The sequence below is a fragment of the Falco cherrug genome, chromosome 4 (genome assembly GCF_023634085.1).
Source record: "Falco cherrug isolate bFalChe1 chromosome 4, bFalChe1.pri, whole genome shotgun sequence".
Taxonomy (NCBI): Eukaryota; Metazoa; Chordata; class Aves; order Falconiformes; family Falconidae; genus Falco; species Falco cherrug.
Genome location: NC_073700.1, coordinates 93,644,048 through 93,666,760, shown reverse-complemented (window position 1 = coordinate 93,666,760; position 22,713 = coordinate 93,644,048). Strand labels below are relative to the sequence as shown.

The window sequence follows — 22,713 nt, the reverse complement described above, 5'->3', positions numbered from 1 at the left end:
AGGAGCCTCAAAGCAGACAAATGCACACTGCCACTGCCAGCTGGATACCCATGGGCTGAGGCTGCTTTTGAAAGATGATGCCTGTTTTAGGGAGAGGGCTTGGTGCAGTAACAGAATTTGACTCAGTAATCAGAGAGCTGTGAACAGCATCAGTCAAAAAAACCCGAAAAACCCAAAAGCCAACAAAGGAGGGGAGAGTAACAAGGAATACAATTTAGTCACTGAAAAAAAGATATTATCCCACTAACAATGGCTCGCCTGAAAAGGCAGCTAAAAAAAGGCAAATTTAAACCTACAAAAAAGAAGGAGACATAGGTGTTGTGGAGAAGAGGTAGAGAATTCCTTCAGTAGAATGCAATACAGCTCTGACTAGGCAATACACTTTTCTCAGCAGGTTTCTTCAGCCTAGGCAGAGCACTATGCTAAAGCAGCTATAATTCTGGCATTACTAGCTGTAGTTAAAGAGCATCCAAGGATACCTACATGGAGACACAGAAAATGGGGCTGAAGGGGACCCCAGGAGACATTACCTTTCCTTCTCCAGCTGTAATGTAGAATCACCTGTACCTGTTTTCTTCCTGACAGACATTCCTCTAACCTGCCCTTAAAAAGCAGTAGCAACAGCAACCCTATGGACACCTCCAGCAACCTACTGCAGTGCTCAGCTGTCCTCGCTGTGAGTAAGGTTTTCCTGAAGTCTAACTTCTGTCTCCCTCACCGCATGGTGCAGTGCCATCACGGAGCTGGTACCTGGGAGATCAGTACTTTTCACCTAAAGTGCCACATGCATGCTTCTTTAGCTAAGCCACTAACTAGTCTTGCCATTGTTATTATGCCTGCGTCTGGCAACTAGGGACCAAAAAGTTGACGTTTTCAAGGACATCATGTCAACAGCTTCATTAGAAGTCACAGTGAAAGACATTTGATCAACACCTCTGGAAATCAGGCCCAAGAGACTTTAAGCAGAGCCTGAAAACCAAGACACTTAGATAAGAGACTGCTTTTTAAAATGAGCACCAATGAGGATATCAATAACTGTTTTTCAAAGGCCATAAAAAGACTGAATCTCCATAAATTGGCAGGAACCATATAGTATTTAATCACCAACAGGAAAGAAGAAAACCCTAGATGTTATATGGAGACCATCTGACTTTACCATTCCTAATCATACTGACATGTTTCTGATTTCCTTACATACTCATGTAATTATCTGCATAATGAATATCAAAAACATTTTATTACCTGCTCAGATTCTATTTCATTTTTTCAGGCTTTAATTTTTCTTTAAACATAATGACAACTTTTATGAAAACAAGGAAACTATCAACAAAAAAATCAACCCAAACGTCAGTGAAGAATTTAGAGGAGAAAACTGGTGTTTTGTCTGCATTTCTAGAGGCCAAGAACATGGACACGTTATACATGTTATAACTAACATATTGGGAAGGGGAGGCTGGTTCTTCACCTAAGCAAGTGTCTAAGAGGCAAGACATGAGAGGAACAAACATAATTTAGAGATGTGCAAGTAAAATTGATAGTACCAATGGGATCCAAAGGAAATATTTTTTTTTAATTTCTAATGTGTTATACAGAGTAATGTTGGTTTATGTTATGTTACATCGTGTCACATCATATGTCAACTTGATGCAGTGCAGTTAACATAAAAAAAGAATGTATTTTGGACTGGATAGCTGAATGTCTGATCCAAATTTCACTGTTTTCTTTAATAACCGAGGAAATGGAGGAGGGAAAATCTACCTAAAACCAGCCTGAATAATTGATTCTCTGATATCACTGTGTAAAACATTCTTGAAAGGTTTGCTAAAATTGTGGTGTTTAAAAAAAAAAAAAGTCCGCACCCTGCAAGAGTGTGTGCAGTAACTCAGGCACTGCCAGTAGGAAGAACTGGCTGGCCTAGAAATAAACCTTAAATACTGGGTGTAACAAGGCTGCAAAAGACAGGCAACATGTAAAGAGCTCCTGCCATTTTTAGGTTTTGGGTTGTTTATTTCCTTCTGGGAGCTTTCAATCACAGCATGGTTTATGGTTTGCTGCTTTTTTTTTCTCTTTCTTTTCTTCCCCACCCCCCCACCCCCCACCCCCCCTTCCTTCTGAAACAAACCAGTCTTTCTGCTTGGCTGTTTTTGAAATCTATTGGAAGTACCAGTTCTCTACTTAGGATCGTGTGTGACTTGCTCCTCTGTTGGGGCATAACGGATGGAGAGGTGTTGCTGCCTCACCAAAGCTGCATTCTCCAACACCGGAATACGGATTTTACAAGCTTGGGCTAACGAGGCATATAGGGTCATAGGTGAAGAGCCTTCCTTTTTTTTTTTTTTTTTTCCTACAGTGAATTTTCTTGGCTTATTGCAGATACTCCTTGTCTCTACCAGCTGTCTAGGGTAGAGTTAGAAAAGGGCAATTATATACAATACCTCCTTCTAAGACTCTGTCAGGATTGAGCTATTTTCATTTTAGGGACTTTCTGAGCTAGACGTGGTATCTCTTCATTGATTAACCTTTGACAGACTTCTTTTCTGTGAATTTGCCCAGTCTCCCCTTGAACCCAAAAATGTTTTTAACATCCACAACATCCTTGGGCAAAACACATGAAGACCACTGCCTCTTGCTTGTTTTGAATCTGGCATTCATGTTCTTTGCTATCTTTTACTCATCTACACATACACATCAAGGCAAATATACCCATTCCCTCTCTGTCCCTGAAAATCATAGATTTTTCAGAGCTATGTTCAGGAGACTGTGATTTTCAAAGCACCTTAGGCACTCACCTCTGATTAGACATTATTGGGAGCTGGCTGCAAACACCTCTAAACCTCTTTTGGAAATCCTTCATTTAGGCTCCCAAATCAGTATTCAAAACTTCTGGCTTTCATAAAAGCTTTTGGGAGCTCAGCAGTTTTCACATTTGTTTTTTAAGCAACTAAATATGGACTTTTAAATACGGACGCTTTTACATTTAACAATCTTAAACTACATGTATGATTCATGCAGTTTGCTCAGCTCCCACCTAAGGCTCTACAGCTTACTTGCAAACTAATAATAATAGTATTTAGGTGCTAAAGTGAATACTATAGAACTCTTGGCATGTTTTCCTTGCATTTACAAATCATGTGCCTAATTCAAATAAAATAATGACTTTCATTAGAAAAGGTAACAAGGAAGGTAACTTTGGGCAAGGAATACCATTTCTGAAAACACTTTTATCTGTACAAAGAAAGCTGAAAAAGCAACAGCAAGGAAAAGAATATTTTAGGATTCCCAGATTTTTAACATACTGTTATAAGGAAAGAAAAGTTTATGAAATCACGACCTGTTTTGCCTAATACAGAAGCATAACAGTCTGAAAGACAACTCATTTCTAGTCAGTAGTATGCTGAGTAAAGGTACGAACAAATTGTTGAAATAAGTGCTTGCCACAGAGTATCTTTCTGCCTTCCACCCAATGCCTCCTCCCGCCCAACACACACCCCCTCGACAGTATCTACCCTTCCTAGAAAGGCGAGATAGATACACTGCTTGGTGGCGGCCAGACAGACCATCAGCACACACATCCCGACCAGCCAGAGAGCAGAGCATATTGGCTGGGCAGTTAGCACACTTGTAGCTCCAGAGCAGCCAGAGGATATATTGTCTCTAGCTGGGTTTATTATTTGTTGGGATATAAAGGAAATGGGACACAAATCCATAGGAAACCAGGCTGTGTTAGCTCTGGTGCTCATGGAATAGCTTGTTTTATTTTTTCAGGAGATCAGAGCAGTCAATTGAAGTCCAAGATGTCCAGATGTCTGGTCACACTCTTCTGGGCTTGTAGGTAGTTAAGAGTGGCCAAGAAAAATATACTTTAAATTATAACTAAAATTGGTTTGGACACTTTCTAAGTAAAGAGAGGGAGGAAAAAATACAAGTTTACCAGTTAAGGGTGTTCTGGTTGTACATCTATAATTCAAAAAGATCTCAGCTTTTTCAAAATAAACTGAAACTTTGAATGCAATTAGCCCATATGCTGAATTAAGCCCTAAATCAAACAGAACACATTATTAACTTTTGAAAACTAGCTACAGAACACGCATAATAGAATTTCATTAGTTTTTCTGTTAAAAATGCATAGCCATAGAGTACTTTCCTCATAACTGCTGCATAGTGCAGCTTGATATAATACATGTTACAAGGTGTGGTGTCAAAAAGTCCACAGGAGTCTTTATGGTCTATTTCATAAACAAAGAAGCTATTCCAATTTGTCCAAATACATATTTATACAGTAGACCATCACAGCTGAAAAGTCTGAGGAGGTAAATAATGAACAGCATTCCATTATGAATAAACAATTGCAGCCTTTTTGTTGATGTTTTTCTCCATGGCAAGGAAATAACACAAAAAACAGGACCAGCAGGGTCCTATGTGGTCCTTCAGTCCCACTCTTTGCTCTCACCGGTACCTACAATGCATAACCCCACCTTTTTTCTTCTTCTTTTTTTTTTTTTTTTCTTTTCTTTTCTTTGGAGAGTCAGCACTTTTTACAGTATTTCTCTAAAAACACATAAAAAGAATGCAGGACCAGGTAAAAGTACCAACCTTTTACGCCTAAGGCTGCGTCCATATGCCCTTGAATTTGGTTTAGCTCCATTGGTCATTTGGTCAACTAAAAAAGCTGCAGAATGATTTGCGATGAACAAAATTTTCTGCCCCAAAAGAGGCCTTTACTGCGAAATTAATCATGCCTACTGCTAGACCTAGATGATTGCAGTCCACTTTGAAAAAACTTCATCCATAAAGCCTCACAATGACTTGGGTAAGACTGTGTTAGGATTATTGATCATGACTGAAATACATCTACACAGCTGCAGTAGGAAGCTTTCGTACTGCATGCTGCAATTTCAGCAAGGCCTATCAACTCTTTTTTTTTGCCAAGAACAAAGATTTAACCTCCACTGCAAATTCCCATCTTTGTCTGGGGTTTAGGGCAGCCTGTTAATGTTATTTGAACTCAGGTTTAGTGTTTTCTTTTTTTCATATGAAAATGACCGTGGTCTAACATAGGATTACTAATTTATGGAATTGACGTCAGTGGTGATTTTTCTAGATCAAGCCCAAAAGAGTACATTTCATTACATTTTTACAGCAGCATAAACTAAACTGTTGAATTTTCCACTGGTATGACCACTGTGTTTAATTAGTGATAACTGTACGCCAGCCATGGAGCTTAAGCAGCAACATGCCAAAACTAACCATAGTTAACTTCAGCAACAGTAGACAAAAGAGACTCTCCAACCCTTTAGGAGACGAGGTACTTTTTCTCTCTGTAACAAACTACTTTGAAAATAATCCTTTGATATTTTTTTTCCAGTTTAAAGTGTATCCTTTAACAACATGACTGTTTTTGACCCATTTCATAGAAATTGGCTGCATTTAAACGGCACTCAAAGCTCTCCTGTGTACAGTATGTTCTTGTACCTCCTATGTTGTTTTTACTTTGGAAAATTAATATCTGCTGTACCGCCAGAAACGTTTGGTGTGTTAATATGTGGAGAGAGGTTCAACATGAGTGGGTGGGTGAGGGAAAGGGATGTAAATGTACATCTTATCTCATCAGAAATTGGCTGAATTAGCAGGGTTTCTAATAACTATCTGAGATAGTGATCATCACTGAAATCCTTTTGCCTTTTGCCTGTCTTACGTCATGATGAGATTTACAGCACTTCTGGCAGAAAGGTGGAATTAGTTCCTTGCAAATGGCAACTGTTAAAACGTTAATGTTAGAACAGCTAGTGAGAGCCACCACTGCTGTATGACAGTGGGTATTTAAGCTTTCTGATGACATTACCTGATAAAAGCTATGAACAGTCTTTTAATCATAAGAGCTTAGAGTCAGCTCAGCATCAGCTCTCCAAATACTAAATGGGTCCACAGCGAGACACCTCTCCAAAAAAAGGACGCTTCTCTTTCATGTGCAGCAGAAAAGCGTGCCACTGCAGGACGATGCCATGAGCCTCCCAGCCTCACATACAGCCAGGGCAGTGCAGACAGGACCCATAAGAAGAGGCTAAGGGAATAAGGGGTTTTTATTCTGAAGGCTTCAGGGAGACCTAAGAGCTGTCTGCCAGTACCTAGAAGGAGGTTATTGGGAAGATGGAGCCATGCTTTTCGTAGGTCTGCATGGCAGGAGGACAAGTAACAATAAGCGGCCCTTAATTTCATGTCTTGTAGTCATGACCATTCCCTTCTTATATCATCAAGAAGTTCTGTCATTTTAGGTAACCTGGTTCCTAGGCGAGTTATTTTTACTTTGAAGAAATCTGGGTTTTGCCTCTTTGTCCCATGAAACAATTTTTACAAGTCATCATTCTCTGGCAGCATTTCTGAAGGAGTCACTGTACTGTCTTCTTTCTGACCCCATACAGTAGAGAGTCTCCAGTGCTTTGAGGGAATGGCTGGCCCCATTATGTTCCTCACCCTCTCATGTTACAAAAGAACACGTGAGAATGGTTAAATGAGACTGAAATATAAGAACAGAAGCAAGACAGAGATTGATAAATTTGTGACACTAATGACATGTCATGTGCGAGCAGGGGTCTATGCAAATTTATTCTCCCTTGAAGCTGAGCTAACATGAAATCAACTGCTGGTCAGTTGAATCCTCTTTCATTTCTCCCTCTGCTCAGTATTATTTCAAGTGTTTCTGAGGCTGCCACTTGTATTTAATTTCATTTTGATACTGAAGACTTGCAAACTAGATTTATTTTGTCACAAGTTACATGTTTCAAAATACTTGAGCTGCAGAGTGGAAAAACAGGTATTTAGCATATGGAATCTGTGAAAGCCAAGAGTACCCAGAACTGGGCTGATCAGCAAAACCAATTTGATTTTAAACAAAAGAATAGGAAACACTCTCCTAAAAACCTGTTCCTTCTTTCAGAAGCCTTCCTATAAATCATAAACCCCCATTTTAGCAGTCTGTCCCTATTTGGTAAAATACTTAAACATGTCATGAAGGAAATAAGTAATTGTGTCCTGTCAACTTCAGTGAAGACAGGTCTCCCTGTTGATTTAAATAGGACAAGTTTAAAGATAAGTATTTAAGTGCTTTGCCGATTAGGAGAGAACACAAGTGATATCATAAAGTTGATCATTCCTAAAGTGAAGAGTAAAGGGATAAAAAGGTGATGGTTGAGCTAAACATCACACAGACAGAAAGACACCTTTCTATTGTACTTTCCACTGCTGCCCCAGACTGTATCTCAGATTTCTGACACCCTTTTTTAACTCTCACAATTCATCTGCAAAGATGTGGGATTATATCTACACATAGCTGGGCTGGGCAGGTATAAAAGGTACCCAGTCCTAAAAGTTACAACTCTATTCATTTGCTTATTTTATTACCTATAAATTTCACAGGCCAACTATATCCTTCAAAAAGCAGCACCTCAGATTTGACAAAAATAGTGTCATTTGGAAAAAATAAAATAAAATGAAAACAAAGTACTCAGGCATTTGATTCTAAATTTACAGATTTATAGGAGGCAAAATCTGTGGCCAGCAATAATCACCTGCCCTTTAGCCACCTCTAAAAAGAAGGCAGAAAAAGCAAACATACTTCTACTATATTTGTTTTCTCTGAAAGAATAAAAAAGAATTTAAAGAATGTGAAGAAAGAACTTACTTTCAGTGCAAATAGGACAGCATCCTTTTCTGTTCAGGATTTTACCCTAATTGGGAGAAAGACAGGCTGATTTAATGAAAAAGGTTTTGAAGCAATGACTGTGTCATGTTGTAAGGCTGGATAAGCTTTTGAAAATAGTTCAGGTTGTGTTTGAACTCAATGCCCTGGTTACAGCTTCAAATATCAGGTGCTAAAAACAGACAGAACTATTCAAAGAGCTTCCTGGCAGTCGTATAAGAAATGAAATACTAAAAGGGTTCTCTGTTACCACTTCTCTCTTTAGAGAGAGTGTGAGACTGTTTTGGACTCATGTATTCACGGATATCGAAAGCAGACTAGTCATTGAGTTAACAAGATCACTACCTTCTTGTGCACCTCCCAAAATACATACATTTCCTATGTACACCCTTTTAGTGGCCACACAGAGGCAATCTGCTCCACACACACTCCCACAATTCGCCCCAAATCATTCACTTTTCCTACAAAAAGGAAGAAGGAAAGGAGGCATGGGTAGAGATCTAGTTTGACCAGATTTCTTTCACAGTTAGATCTTGTGGTACCTCTCACCAAATCATATTACCAAGCACAGACCAGTCTCCCCAGTGAAGTAAACGGGCATGCATCCAAGGATGTGCAACATCTAAAAGCAAACAATTTGGTCTTCTCATAGTAATATGGTCAAAAGGTTTGAGTCTTTATCTATCATTTGGCCCACATCAACTTTATTAATGGTTGTGTCTTGTACAAGGCTGGCCAGAAGCAGGAGGCATACCTCTGTGTATGTACATTCATGCTCCTTTTTAGTCATCATCAAATTAAAAGGCGCTCTATTTGATTTTACTTAAATTCCCTAAAGCTAACCATCAAGCTAGAGGATAAGCCTGCAAAATTTCAGACTGAACAATGTGTTTTTCCAAACACAACTGGCACGGATTATAACAGAACTTGTGGTACTGTTGGAGCTCACCTGCATTCCCATACAGGGTAGGAAGAGGCATATGGAGCTGTGCTCCTCTCCAGCACTGACTGTTTGCTCTAACAGTAGCTGAACACAGAGGAAGTCCCCTTTGTGGGACCACTGCTTCGGTTCCCCACCAAGCAGGTGAGCAAGGAGCAGCCAGCAAGAGTGAGCAAATGGAGCTGTGCTATTCTGCCCACACGACGGTGCAGAAAAGCTCATGAAAACAGACAAGAGATAGGCGGCAGGTCTATGCAGAGAGTGGGGAAGTGAGCACAGGCAGCAAGCCTATTGCTGTGTGCTTTGCTTTCTGCCTACAGCACTGCCAAGCTCTGACAATGTGCATGGGGAGAAATGAGCTGCAAGTATCTGCTGGCAGACTGGAGCAGAGCGCACTCTGTCCTGCTTGTGCCTGATGTACCCAGACGGCATGAATGAGAGCCTGGTGATGAGTGTCCTTGGGCTCATCACCCACAAGGCACCGAAGTTCACTGTAAGCTTGTCTTTGAATGTACAACTGCATGTGGACAGACCCGAGGCACATCTGGACATGAGAAAAGGGCTGGATCGGTTTCTATGGCAGTGTGGGCAGTGCTTAGATATTTGTGTGACCACCAGGCCCCAGAGCAAATAGAACACCTGAGGACCAGGCTGCAACAGGGAGACGTACCAAGCACCTGCTAGGACAAAATCCTTTAAAGGAGGAACCGTTAAAACTGCACAGAAATAGGGAGCTTGGCAACACATATTTGTATGAACAGAAGACGTGCAGCTGAATGCCACACACTACACTGCACAGCCTTACCTCTCCGTTTCAGTAAGAGTTGAAATCATCAGCCGAGCTGGAAGTGGCAAGAATTCAAGTGAAATTGGAATCTCCAAAGCAGCCTGCTGAGGCTGGTTACTTGAGCCACCATGTTGGCCTGAGATCCTGTTTTTGTCTTGTAGAATAAGGAAACCCATTATTGCTAACATGTGCTGCAAAAGTTCGTTAGCATTCAGGGTTCCCTTAGGAGTGGGCTAAGTGATGTGATCCCATTTTTCCCTATGAATATTTATAAGCAGACCACATTTGAGTCTATTTATTTTGGGGGATTTTTCTTCTTTTTTATGAGGTTTTCAATTTTATGTCTGAGGTTTTTATTTTCTATTTTTTTAAGGCAAGACTAATTGTGGGGGGGAAGGGGTTGTTTGGTTGTGCAATAGCAACAGCTGTTGTTTTTTTGTTCCTCATTTGGCACTAGAGTAAAAACAGCAACTTTTTGTTTGTAATAATAACAGATGTGTATAACATTAAATGCAGTCTGTGCTAGAGATGGGAGAACGTGTTCTGAATAAATTTTCAACTCACTTGAAGTTCACGGGTTCAAAATTTACCCACAAAATCGAACTCTGCAAATGTCTTCACATGCCGTGAATTTAATTCTATTAAATGTTGCACAGCCCTGGAACTCAGAGAAGGCTGTATGCTGTAAAATTCACCAGGGTCTCCTCTTATCAGTACAAAAAGAGACATGTCCATGACCACTGACCACTACCACAGGCTTGCATTGTTAGTGGGGAATGCAAAGGCATAAGGAGAGGAGGTGAGGTGGAAAATGATAAGGAAGGGTAATTGGAAAGGAGATGGCACAAGGCAAGAAAGAGGCTGGAGCAGGGCTAGCTAGGGCAAGTGAATAGCAAATTAGGTAAGAAAAGGTCTAAAGGGTCTCTGAAACTCAGTCTTGCCATGTGTTGAGATTACTCCCTTTCTATAAAGTATTTAAGCATGTGTTTAAGTTTAAGCACACATGGAGGGCCTACTACCTTCAGCAGGACTGGACACATGCTTAATAGCTTTGCTGGATGGGGGCCAGTGTGTACCACACCTTGCAGGCTGAAACTTCAGGTAACTGAGAGAGGGGATATATACGTGGAGTCAGTGGTCAGAAAGTAAGAAACAGAAACCACAAGCCACAAGGCTCACTAGAAGCCCAAGGAGGACCGATTTTACTATAAATTTGACAGAAGCGAGATGTATTGCCTCCACTGCAGATGAAAAGAAGCTAAGAAAGACACTTCCTGTAGTTACTGATTCAGGGTTAACTGCTCCAAAAAGAAAAGAATAAAAGAAACAGAAAAATGTGCCTAGCCCTATGAAGAAAATGAAAGAAATGGCAGAAACAGTCTTAGAAAATACGTCAGCCTGCTGCCAGCACATTGAATAATACAAATGGTTGCATGGTATTGGAAATTTCTGCAGAATTACTGCTTTGAAACCCAACCTATCAAGAAATAATTGACCAAAATCTATATTGATCAATTAAATAATATTCCATTAAAAAAAAAAAAAAAACAAAGCAAAAAACCGCACACACAACGCCATGCAAAGAGTATTAAGACTGCATGGTAAAGCATTTAAGTCAAGGAATAATATTGTAAGTTCCTTGTGAATCTTCAATCCTCTCACACTCAGTTGTGTGTATCGTAACACAGCTTTAATAAGATAACTTTATCTGCCTCGACACCCTGAGGGACACTGAAAAGCATTTTATTCCACAGCAGTCTTCAGCAGTCAGTAGAGATCGCTTACTGCCAGAAATATTGTGAAGAGAGAAAAGAAATGGAGTTCACATCCCTACAGTCTGCAGAGACAGCAGCATAACTCTATGCATGATATCCAGACTTTCAGTATCAGAATCACTAGTATATCTTTATCTTGAATAATGTGGTTTGCTTAATTAATGTTTATAGTTTTGTGACAGGATACTTTATCAAAGAGAGCAGAGCACAGATGAAAATTAGAAGATTTAAATCCATTAGCATACACATTTTGCTTTAAAATTACTTGATACCCACGTGGAATAGGAAAATAAATCTCAAAGAATAAATTCTTTCGCCTGTTTGTCCTTCCAATTTAGCTTTAGAAAGAGCAGAATATAATGTGTACCTGTGGAGGAGGGTGGGTTTGCATGCAGCTGGCTGTCAACTCCGTTTTATGGAGGGGAGCAGGGTGACTGGTTAGATACTGGAGGTAATGGTGATGCAGGGTAACAAAACTGGTCTTTTCACCCCTGAGGAACTGGACCTTGTCTGAGGACGCAACCCAGACATCCAGGGCTATTTAGGACTTCACATTAACCTTGGAGCAGATTGCATAGCAGCACTGACTGCATTCGTCTTTCGGTTATGCTGCCACAGGACTGTGGATGGTGAATTTTTGCCCACTACTATTTTAATTTCAGAAACCACTTCAACTGATCATTTCAATGCTCAAATTTATATATATGTGTACTGCTGAAGTGGTGTATTTCACTCAAGATCTATATTAAGTCATATTAGTTATTTAGTCTCGGAAGCATCTTAAAGTTCTGAAACGCATCAGCACAGGGAAAATATAAATGAGATGCAAGGTGTGCCAGGTTCTCAGCTAACAAATAATTTGGAGACATCTTAGGAGTCTAAGCTTCCACCTCCTGCTTATACTGTGAATGGCCTGAATGGAGCAAACCTGACTGCCACAAGCCACATCAGGTTCCCAGAGCAGCTCTATTAGTTCACACTTGGTTAGAGGTATGCAACATCTCATGTGAGGCCCATTAACAGGAGAACTGCCCTCTGCAGTGAGTGCCACGGTGACAGGAGAAGGATGTCCCCTCTTCTGAGGATGCAAGCATCGCTCTAGCAGCCCACCGTCACAGCATAACAGGGAACACCAAGGTACAGACTCTCTATTCTACCACTGCTTCTGGCTGTCAGAAGTTTACACGTATAAAATTTTACAAACTAGAGTTTGTCATTTAAAACCTAGGTGTCTGTGACTCATGTTTTCCCCACTGGCTTCCAGGATGGCGAAGGAAACACTGAGGTGTAATGCTAACGACTTGGCTTTCTCTTACGCAGTTCTGTTCAAAGATCTGCCCCTACATGGTGTGCTATTTAGAGCTCCCTCTTCTGAAAGCTTAAGCAATTAAAACAAAATAATTTGTCAGTTACAGAAATCCAAGAAACCAAGGCTGACTTTAGCTTGAGGTTTCAAGTCATGCTGATTTTTGAAGCAATTAGGTAAAGTTACAATTACACCACTCCTTGGGTTCTTTTCAGATTTTCAAATACAAAATACTCAGGCTGCAACCTTAGAGAAAGTGGCATCGCTTGATTGAAATCAATTTGCATTGCTTTGTCTAATTTACATTTTCAACCAAGTATTAAGGTTCATATGCACTGAGAAATGCAAGTACAACAACTTCCTGTGGCTTGCCTCGACAATATACATGCTCTCAAAATATTAACATAGTCATCTCACCACTCTATAAAGCTATTAAATATGTGAAAGAGATGTTCCAGTGCAGATACTCAGCACAAAGAAAGTGAAAGGGAGGAGGAGAAAAGAAGCACAGAGCCTTCAGAGCAAGGTAAGCGGTGGGAAGCCTGTATTCAAGGTAGCAGTAGCATACTTGGGGAACATCAGCTTAAATTAATATGCCAGAGGATCCCTGCTTTCCAGTCTGCATTTCCCAGTGCCATGCCCACACTTCCAAGAAACACTGAAAAAGATAATGGTGGAGAAAAAAAGAGAAGAAAGCTCTGTTCTTTTAAAAAACTCACTTGAGGACAGCTGCTGACTGGAATGCACTGTTTCTTGCGACACTCTGTCTTGCCTTTCACACAAGCACAGATGGTGCAGTTCACAGAGGACCACATCTCTCCATCCTGCAAGAGGGAACATGATATAGTATCAGCTGGGGTGGCAACAGGAAGCTATTTCAGCAATGTATCATTGCACAAGAAAGGATGACTTTCCCTGTTGGCACTGTGTCATTGTTTAGTCTAAATTATTTTGAGGTGTCTGTCCATGGCCAGTCAGATTAAAGACAAAGATCAAATTCAGCCAGGTTTTCTTCCCTTTGGTCCTCTAGGTCAGAAATTAATTTTTCCAAGGCTAACCAAATCATATTTGCATATTTGCAGCGTCCTGATTATTTGCATTGTTTTCTCTCCAGTATGTGTCTGAGATGTGATCACACCTACCACGAATTTTCATTTAAGCTCACATAATTAGAAAAACCTGCTTCATTGGGTTGAGTGACGTCTTTAAGTTGTTGCACGTGAAAGTATTTGATTAAGATGTCAGCATATAGTGAATTTATTCCCAGATGCAGCATCATTTTGACTTAGGACAGGAATGGCTGAAAAATGAATTCTAATTTAGATTACTTACAGCATTTTCATAGATACTTGATATGCTAAACATCTGAAAATGTTTAGAAGACAGTGTGGAACTTCTCCAATGCAAAGCAGGTAAGACAGTCTACATATTGCTCTTAAAGTATTAGGTGCAGAGCAAAATATGCCTCATAGTCTTGTCCCCACTTACTTGGGAAGGATTGCTTGTGGAACTGCCCTGGATCCTTTTTACAGTGTTGCGTTTGCCAAGTGTGGTTCCTAAAACATTCTGTCTCACCCACTTACAGTCTTGTGCTAGCCCGCTTAGAGCCAAAACGTGCATGTTTTCTGTTTAGAGGGCTGCTATGAAAGAAGGGTGAGGATAGACCTGACAGGAACAGGCAGTCCAACCAGACAGCTGTGAACAATTATGTGCCCACCTCAACATGACGTTCTGACCAGGGAGAAAAACAGACTAAATCTGAAATACCAAGGAGCCTAACTTATTCAGCACAGCGTGCTTGGTCGAAGGCCGTGTCTCTCCCCTGCCTTTTGTTTCCAGGCCATGTTACAATTGCCTGGTGTTCCTGATGGAGCACATGTTCTTGTGGGCCTCTAATGACTGCTACGGTAACAGAATATATCCCAGCTGACTGCATGCAGCTACCTTGATTTTTTCGTCTCACAGCTGTTTTTGCGCAGGAGTACAAAAACACATTCGCTGTGCCCGTCCTACCTGTGTTAGACCATTAACTTCGACAGAGCGATGCTGGATTTGCCTTTTTGCACACAAGGCCAGAAATGGGTGTACTGTCTCGTTACTTTTTCTCACTCCATATAATACTTAGTAATATAATAAAATCTTCACAAGAAGCAGAATATTTTAGTTGGGTGCCTAAGAAGCAGGCATTTGTTCCTGAAGCACAATAGCACCAGTGTGAAAGTGCCAATCAGATGGAGTATAGTCTCAGCATACAGTACGTTCACATGTAATTTCCAGAATAAACACTTTGGCTATGTACACAAAAGATGGAATAAATGGAAAGCAATTCTGGCTGAGCAAACCAAGTATTTGCAAAGGATTTAACATTTGATCTGATTCAAGGGTCTCTTAATTCACAGATGGCCCAGGAGGTGACAGAATCTTTTTCTGACCCAGTGTGAAAAAAGCCGCACCACTTGGAAAAACAAACAGGGTCTCAGCAATAGCAGAAGTGTTCTGCAGGGAATCCCTTGTGATTTGAAAACATTGGGTGAGAGTGCAGGAGATAACAGTTATTACATATAAGATGTCAGGGGTGCTGTCCTTAGCAGAGACATGAAATGTAGTAAATCAAGATGTGTAACTTGCAGCCAAGATGAACTCCACAAAGCTCCTCTTGGCTCAGCTGTGGAAGAGACTCTGGATCAGCAGATAAAGCCTATGTACTACTCAGAATATCTTCTCCATGAATTTCAGTGTTTGTTTGGGAAAGCAGAGCATTACTACCTCTTACTAAAAATGCATTACTTGTCATGAAACAGCAGCTTGAATCTCTGCAAGCAGAGAAGGAGAAAACATGTCACATGAAGGAGCAACTTATCTTTAACTGCTGTGTATCAACAGAATTTACACTAACTCACAAAAAAAACCCCAGCAGATGGCAAATTTTGAAAAACTTTGGCTCTGAGTTGTTCCATCATCAACCAGGTTGGTGAGGATTCTGCTAAAAAAGCCACAATACTAATTTACAGTAAACTCGTGTTGTTTCAGCTGTTACAATGGCATCTATTCTTGAGCCACCTGACACTTTACCTGGAAGATCTTATTGCCAAACTTGCACACTTTCACTTCCTCAGGAAAGATATAGGAGACACACTCCTTGCAGCAGTGGTCTTTTTTTTTATTGCATTCACCGGGAAGTAAGCACCTCTTCTTACACAGCACTGTTGAATCCTAGGCAAAAGGACAAAAGGAAATCATTAAATCGTCACCAAGATGTCTGTGTTCTTGTGTGTCCCTACCATAACATTTCTGCTTGCTCAGTTACTGCATCCGCCCAAGCTATGGCCCAGCTGCTGTGAACAGGTCAGCTCAGAGAAAATAAAAATTATTTACCAGATTTATGGAATCTTCCATGGTTTGTGAGGCTAAAGCCCAGCTCTTACTTCTGTTGGCCTGCAAAATCTGACTGATTTGGTGACGCTAATTTTTCTGCCTAGATGCAAAAGTGCAAGTGGTCACAGTGAAAGAAATCACTGCCTTTCAGCAGAGACGTGGTAATTCACCATTTAGAAAATCTTGCACCGTAATGCAAACTTAAGGAGGATCATGCAATCTGAGTAACTTCATTTTGCATCACACAGTCAGGCGCCATGTCTCAGCTGCGGCAGTCAGTAACTTTTTAAACTTTCCTAGTGCAAGTGCTCTTCAGATCAGATTCTCAAGGACCACACAAGATGCCAAAGAAGAACAGTATTGGGGCTTACAGTTCCACAGCCTACAAACTACTGCTAAGCCAGAGAACCAGCAGCACACAATACCAAAGCAATTATGGACTTACCTTACATGTACACATTGTGCAATTGTCATAAATAAATGAGGATCCGTTATCGTACACGTTGCTGTGAAAGAGGCAGCTTCCAAACGGGAGGTCAAACACTTTCCTCTGTCCTGAATATAAATAAACAGTAATAGAAACAGAATGTGGTTGAAAAGATGCCATATCGTCAACAAGAATAGTAGGGCTTATTGTCACCAGACCAAATTAATGTGCAATGTGTCATTTGCTATGTATTTCCATTTTGGTGTGAAAAAAATAGGTACTTTTAACAGTTGACTGTTCTTCTAGCACACATTCATCTGTACAAATTCTACCGTGGGAGGGAAAATAAATATGATTTATGGCATGCTTATATTGCAAAAATCTTACTTCTCCTTCTCACCATAAAGTGCACAGTGCAGCTAAAGGCATAAAAGCTAAGCACTGCAAACTCTTAGGGTAGGTACACTTAGACTAGTTTAAACAGCCTTTAACTTAATGCAATAACTTATCAAATAAAGCAGCCTTAACTGGTTTTAGTGTATCTACCTCAGGGGTTCACAGCAGCCAAACTAAAGCAAATCAGTGACACTGATGCAAAAAAGCCACAGGTGTTGTCTGGTCTCTTTAAGATAGCTTGGTGTACTGTTTTCACACAAGGCTGCAAGAAATACATGCATTTGCATCGTTTATGAGCAGATTGAGGGCAACACAAGATATTTAGTTTCCATAACCCATAAAATATTTGGGTTTCATGGGAGTGAGGCAAGGTTTAGAACACTACACAGGGAAGGCAGCACCAATATCAAATCCTTCCTGAAGTCCTGCAATCCTGCAAGCACTTTCAAATCCAAGCTGCAACACACTTGGCAGTTCTGCAAGCTTTTGTTATTCCTCAGCTTCTTTCCCAGCAGGTTATTTTACACAAGTGACCGTTATGACACATGAACATGAGCTCTTCATAAAAACACTGTATTTATCTTCCTGGTTTTGAATACCCTCCCTTGTTTACTCTTGGTGGCAGCCAGCTAATAAGTTATTTTATGAGTGGCTGCCAGTCTCCCAGCTTATAATTTCTGAGGTCTGATGTTAAATAGGCATCAATTCCAAGGTAGGGAATGGCCACTGTAAGTAGCTGTAGAACAGCTTAAAAGATAATGGTTCCATTTTACTTTGAGATACAAGCAAAAAAAAAGGATATGCACACAACAAAATCCATTGGATTAGCATTGAGTTTTTACAAATTAATGTTAAATTAACTATTAAACAGAAGTTAAGAAATAATTGCTATTGTTCAGTTAAAGACAATTTGAACATCTCTCTCTTGCAAATTAACTACCTTGGACTAATCTGTGCTTGCACAACCAGCCTTCCTTTTATGTGCATCTTTCTGAAAAGGTTTAATTTGTCTTGCAGGACTGACATATGAAATCAGTTGAGGATGCTCAGTAGCCCTAAAAGGAACTGGTCTACATACGTGCATCACTTATGGGCAAAGCCTAGCTGTAGTCCTGCCTGTAATAACACTTCTATTGCTATATGTGGGGCCAGGACTTCAATTGCATAACTTACATCAACAAGTGAACAAAAGCCCAGTTCTGTCTTACAGCCTCTTGCCATGCCTTGCAAACCACCCAGCACAATTCCAGGTGGCCAACCCGGTTCAAATAGCTGGTAAAAAAAACACTGAGAAAGGAGCTACCACTTTAAAAGACGTGGTGGTAAAGATATTGGCTTAATGGTCAGCTTTTCTGGCTCACAAACACTAGCTAAACTAATAACTCAAGTCCCAGTAGAGTCCACATCATTCTTCTGAGCTATATATGCTGAGCATCAGGAATTCAATTGCAGGGAGGTCCTCCATATGATACTTTAAAAACCATGCCTCAGCATCCCTGAAAGTGTTTCTCTTTCCCAATTGCCATGCAGTGTTCTACACCTCCCTTGGCTCTACCTCCACTCCAAAACTTTCAACACTTCCCTGTGAAGAGACATTATCTATTCACAGATACATGACATACTTCAGAGCAAAGACCACATAAAATAGAAATCATTATTATATAGTAAATGCATTTACAGACATTTCCAAGAGGAAAAAAAGAATCTGTAGAAAAATCCCCATGAAGCAGTGAAAAATTAAAGCTGGGTTTTGAATGCCCAGATCAAGGAGGTGAAGGCCCAGTTGGGAAAGCACAGAGTAGAGAGGACAAGCGTAGTTTACAGAAGGAAAGGAAAAATGCCTTCAGCCAAAATAGAAGCTTGATGTTTGGATTGTTCTCCTCTCCATTTAATTCCTCTCCTGTATTACTCTCTGGTGATGTGGTTAAATGTTCCAGGCAGATATTTATCTATAGCATGCCTCAATTACAAAATAACTAACTAACTAAATAAATTCAGGTTTGTTTCAAGCAGTTAAAAATGTTGAAGTATTATGAGAAGCTGGAACTCTCTATGGCTTGCTGTTTCCAAAGCTAGACCTCTCTGTTCCCCTAACCTGGCTCTGGAAATAGGATTTGGGTATTAGTAAAGATATAGTTAAAAGGACAAAATGTTTCTCTTGAAAAACTGGGAGCTATCAGCTCTGAAAATTTTCCAGAGTGAGTTACAACTTCATAGACCAAATTAAAACTAAGGTACTTGGTAGGATGAGAGGGATACATGCTGAGGAATGTTAACCTGTGGGATCTGTGGACTTGGGAAGAGTGAAATAAGGTCATAAGTCACTGCCTTCCTTGGCATGGCTTGGAAGAACTTGCCCTTCTTAGAGGTCAGTGACTTAATCCTTTAAAATGTGTTGGAAAGACGTAATTGAAAATATTCCTGGCTGAAACTGTGATTCCACCTTAAGAAGGCAACCATGAAGCAGACTCCTGGGTCCCTGGCCTCTCTGTAAACAGCATCTAAGAACGCAGTTTCAGTCCAGAAGTTTCCTCTGACCTGCATTTCCTCAAAAACAAGAATGCAAATGCACACTTGAATAAAAATATGAGCTGGTGAGGCCTTTTTCTTGTGGCAAACTCCAGCAAAATATTTCCTCCCACCTCAACATTCTTTGTAAAATATGCAGTGAAGGTGGGAAACATCTCTATATTTGTCTCTCTAAGCCAGCCAGCAAGTCTCTGTTCAAATGCTTCTCTGCAGGTGCTTGCTTAGTACCACCCATCACAACCCTGCACACTGACACCGAGTACCTGTTAAAACCTGTAGATTATAAACTCCACTGAGCAATACTGTCTCTTCCACCTCCCAGAATTTACCAGTATTGTAAAATACTGGTATAAGAGATGCTACACAGAAACATACCATATTAATTACAAAATTCCCAGGAAAAAAACCCACTCACCTAAGCATTTGGGGCAACACTGTCCAGCAGGAATGTGACTGAGGTGCTGGGGACATGAAAGAATGGGGCAGACTTCTTGGATGCACTGTGTCCTTCCACCCTGAAGGAAAATAGGCTCAGTTAGAAAAAAAAACAAAGCAAAATGTCAAGTAGACATGCACACACCCACACAGACGGGTAACAAGACTTGAAAAGCCTTAGCCAAAGCAGTATTTGCCAACAGAAATTTCTGCTTGCATCAGGCATAAAAGGAATGTGTACAACTGTCCTTCAACACTTTCTATATTGCTTGCAGAGACCTTGGATTATTCATATTTTTTAATTCCTTCAAGCAATGAATGTAATAGCTGAAGAAACAATATTTCTTGGTGGATATGAGAAAACCAGGGAGAATAAAATCATTATCCATGAACCCTTCCGGATGTTCAAACAAGTTATTGAGCAATTTTTTACATTATTCTTCACCTCCTGTGCCATGCCCTTCTAGGCTTGTCTGGGACAGGGATTAAGTGCTGAAGCAAGATGAGAGCAGGTGTTCTTCCACTATGCTCGTGACCTCAGAAACCAAATAAGCCAAAATCACTTAAGAAAGCACATTCTTGTTAGCCTTAGAGTCCAACTATGTAAACCCGGAAGGTCTGCTTTCTTCAGAAGACTGAAAACCAAGAGGGCATATGAAATTTTGAGAATGAATGTGGGGGGAAAACAGAAAAAAATAAGCAACCTGGACAGGATATATCCTAGTGTATCAATAAATATCAGAAAGAGAGAGGCAAAAAGCACAGCAAAGAGGAAAGCACAATATATGTACGTCTAAGATTAAATCAGGCAAGTGATCTTTGTTCTCATTCTGCTCTGTTGCCTGATTACTTCACTGTGCTTATAGAATACTGTGTTAAGCTCTGGACCCTCTGCCAACATGTGATGCATATGCTTATGAGAGGTCCAGGTTGTTAAACTTTAAAAATCAGTCTGCCTTTGTCTCAACAAGGGAAGTCAGCCCTTTTCATCCAACTGCCTGCCTTGTTTATCACTCAGAGCTGCAGGCTCATCCCAACAATAAGCTTTGTGTTCCTGGATGCCGTGATGGAAGACTTATGAACAGTCTCCTCCCACCTACACGCTGGATGCCTCTCAGGGCTCCCTGGGGAAAGATGGAAAAAGCCGTTCATTTTGAAGAGCTCTGTGCCTAAAATGATGGTATGCCATTCCACTCCTAATGGCCTCAGTGAATCATGTAAAAGCTTTTACACACAGGCAGACCTGCATAACACTATTATACAGAAAACAACATACTGACTGTACCCCCATTCTACAATGAGTTTTCAGGCACTGAAGTGTACCTGTCCCGTGGGGCTACCAAAGCATCCTGAATGCACATGGCTAAGGACTGCTCGTAATTCTTTCACTGCAGCATGCAGGAACACAGAGTTTATTGTAGGCTGAAATGACTGCTCTAAATTAAGGGTCAGACCAGCAACTTGACAAAACTAAATGAATTCTTCACTGATGTTCCTTATGATGCTCAGGGAATAGCTCTGTGAGAGGAGACACAGGTGCAGAATGAAAGAGAAAATACCAAAGAGGGCTCTCTGAAGCAGTGCCGTCATTCAGCCCAGGGAAAAAGGCTAAGAGAAGACAAAGTTCAAACTTCGGTGACAATTCAACAAATGGGAAAGTAGGGCATGGAGACCTCAGACAACCTGGTGACAGGATCAGGGTTACAACCGTGGAAGATAAACCACCAGTCCTTTCTTGCAACCTTGCTTCTGTATTTAAGACTCACATATCCTATGCCTCTGTGGAACTGCTCTGGAGTCTGGGTTCTCTGACAGATTAAATCAAAGCTCAGGATTAGCACGTTATTGAGACGTTGCCTTTGCAGCCTGTTGTACAGATATTTTTTAAAATACAAAATGCCATGGATAATGTAAAATATTTCTTCATTTCAGCCTTTTGTTTATACCTTCTTTTTTACCTCTTCTATTGGCCTCTCCTCTGCACAAAACAAACTAGTATAGTTGCATCTCTCTCTTTAGCCTACTGCTACTCCTGCTTCCAGCTGTAGCAGTGCTTTTTAACACCAAACTATTATCTAACTTGCTGCTGTCCCAGATAGGTGCTTCCAGGCTTGAATATCATGCTAGGGTGCAAGTTCAAAGACAGTCTGAAACAAATCAACCTGCAGCATTTAAATAAGAGTAATTCCACTTGCCCCACAGAGCTTAGACAGAGAGCTTATTGGGCACTATAAGGAAATATCAAAACCTACACAATATTCCTGTTTTCTTAAAAGCCTCAGTCATTGCAATTCAAACCACACAACGCATTCAGAATACCAGCTTTCAAAGCAGTATTAACTAGTGCTGCCAGTGCTTTAAATTGCATGGAATAGAGCTGTGTAGAAAAAACAGTGCAACAAAAGTTCAACAAAAAAATCAAGGGAAAAAATAACTCTGGAGAGCAAAAAGATTGGCTCTGGATGGCCTAAGCCAGGGTGGGAACTGCACAGTAAACACCTTGCCTCCTCCACCTCCCAATTACATCTACAGCTTTTAGCTCACATTTCCCTGTTAAGCATAACATCTCCCAGGCAGCCAGAATATTCCAGGTCCAAAGCAGCACCTTCCAGTAAAATCAAACCTGAACTGGAAGCCAGCACAGACCAATAAAGTACAAATGACATCTGCTTCCTGTGAGAAATGCTATTCAAGAGCTAAGCAAATAAATCCTTGAGCAATAGCTAACGTGAAGCCTTAATCAGGGGATGCTGCTGCAGTCCACAGTCCTCTGGAGGTAACAGATTTGTAAGAAAGCTACAGCCTACAATGAAAAGATTCACTTTTCACCTCAGAGACAAACAAAACCGCTGAAACTTCTGCCACCACTTTGTAGCTGCAAAACAGAGCAAGAGGCTCCCCGGCATCGGCTCAGAGGGTGTTATGGGCTGAGGTGTTGTCTCATCTCAGCAGCTTCCTCAAGAGATGGAAAAGAGAAATAGCACTCTCTAACTCTCCCATGAAAGGTCCATCTTTGAGAAAGACAGATAATGAGTCTTCCCTAAAAT

General features: G+C 40.6%; 1 protein-coding gene across 2 annotated transcripts in view; it reads right to left on the bottom strand.

The window, feature by feature from the left end:
- The window catches only part of BMPER (BMP binding endothelial regulator), a 145,185-nt gene that overhangs the window by 51,287 nt on the left and 71,185 nt on the right, over window positions 1-22,713 (bottom strand). The window contains exons 7-11 of one of the 2 annotated variants that reach the window (XM_055710162.1): window positions 19,647-19,746; window positions 16,325-16,434; window positions 15,577-15,717; window positions 13,224-13,328; window positions 7,679-7,724 (exon numbers count right to left, since the gene is read on the bottom strand). In XM_055710162.1, coding sequence (XP_055566137.1) covers window positions 7,679-7,724; window positions 13,224-13,328; window positions 15,577-15,717; window positions 16,325-16,434; window positions 19,647-19,746 — 502 coding nt within the window. The remainder of the gene's footprint in view (window positions 1-7,678; window positions 7,725-13,223; window positions 13,329-15,576; window positions 15,718-16,324; window positions 16,435-19,646; window positions 19,747-22,713) is intronic. The other variant, XM_055710163.1, reaches the window with a different exon arrangement.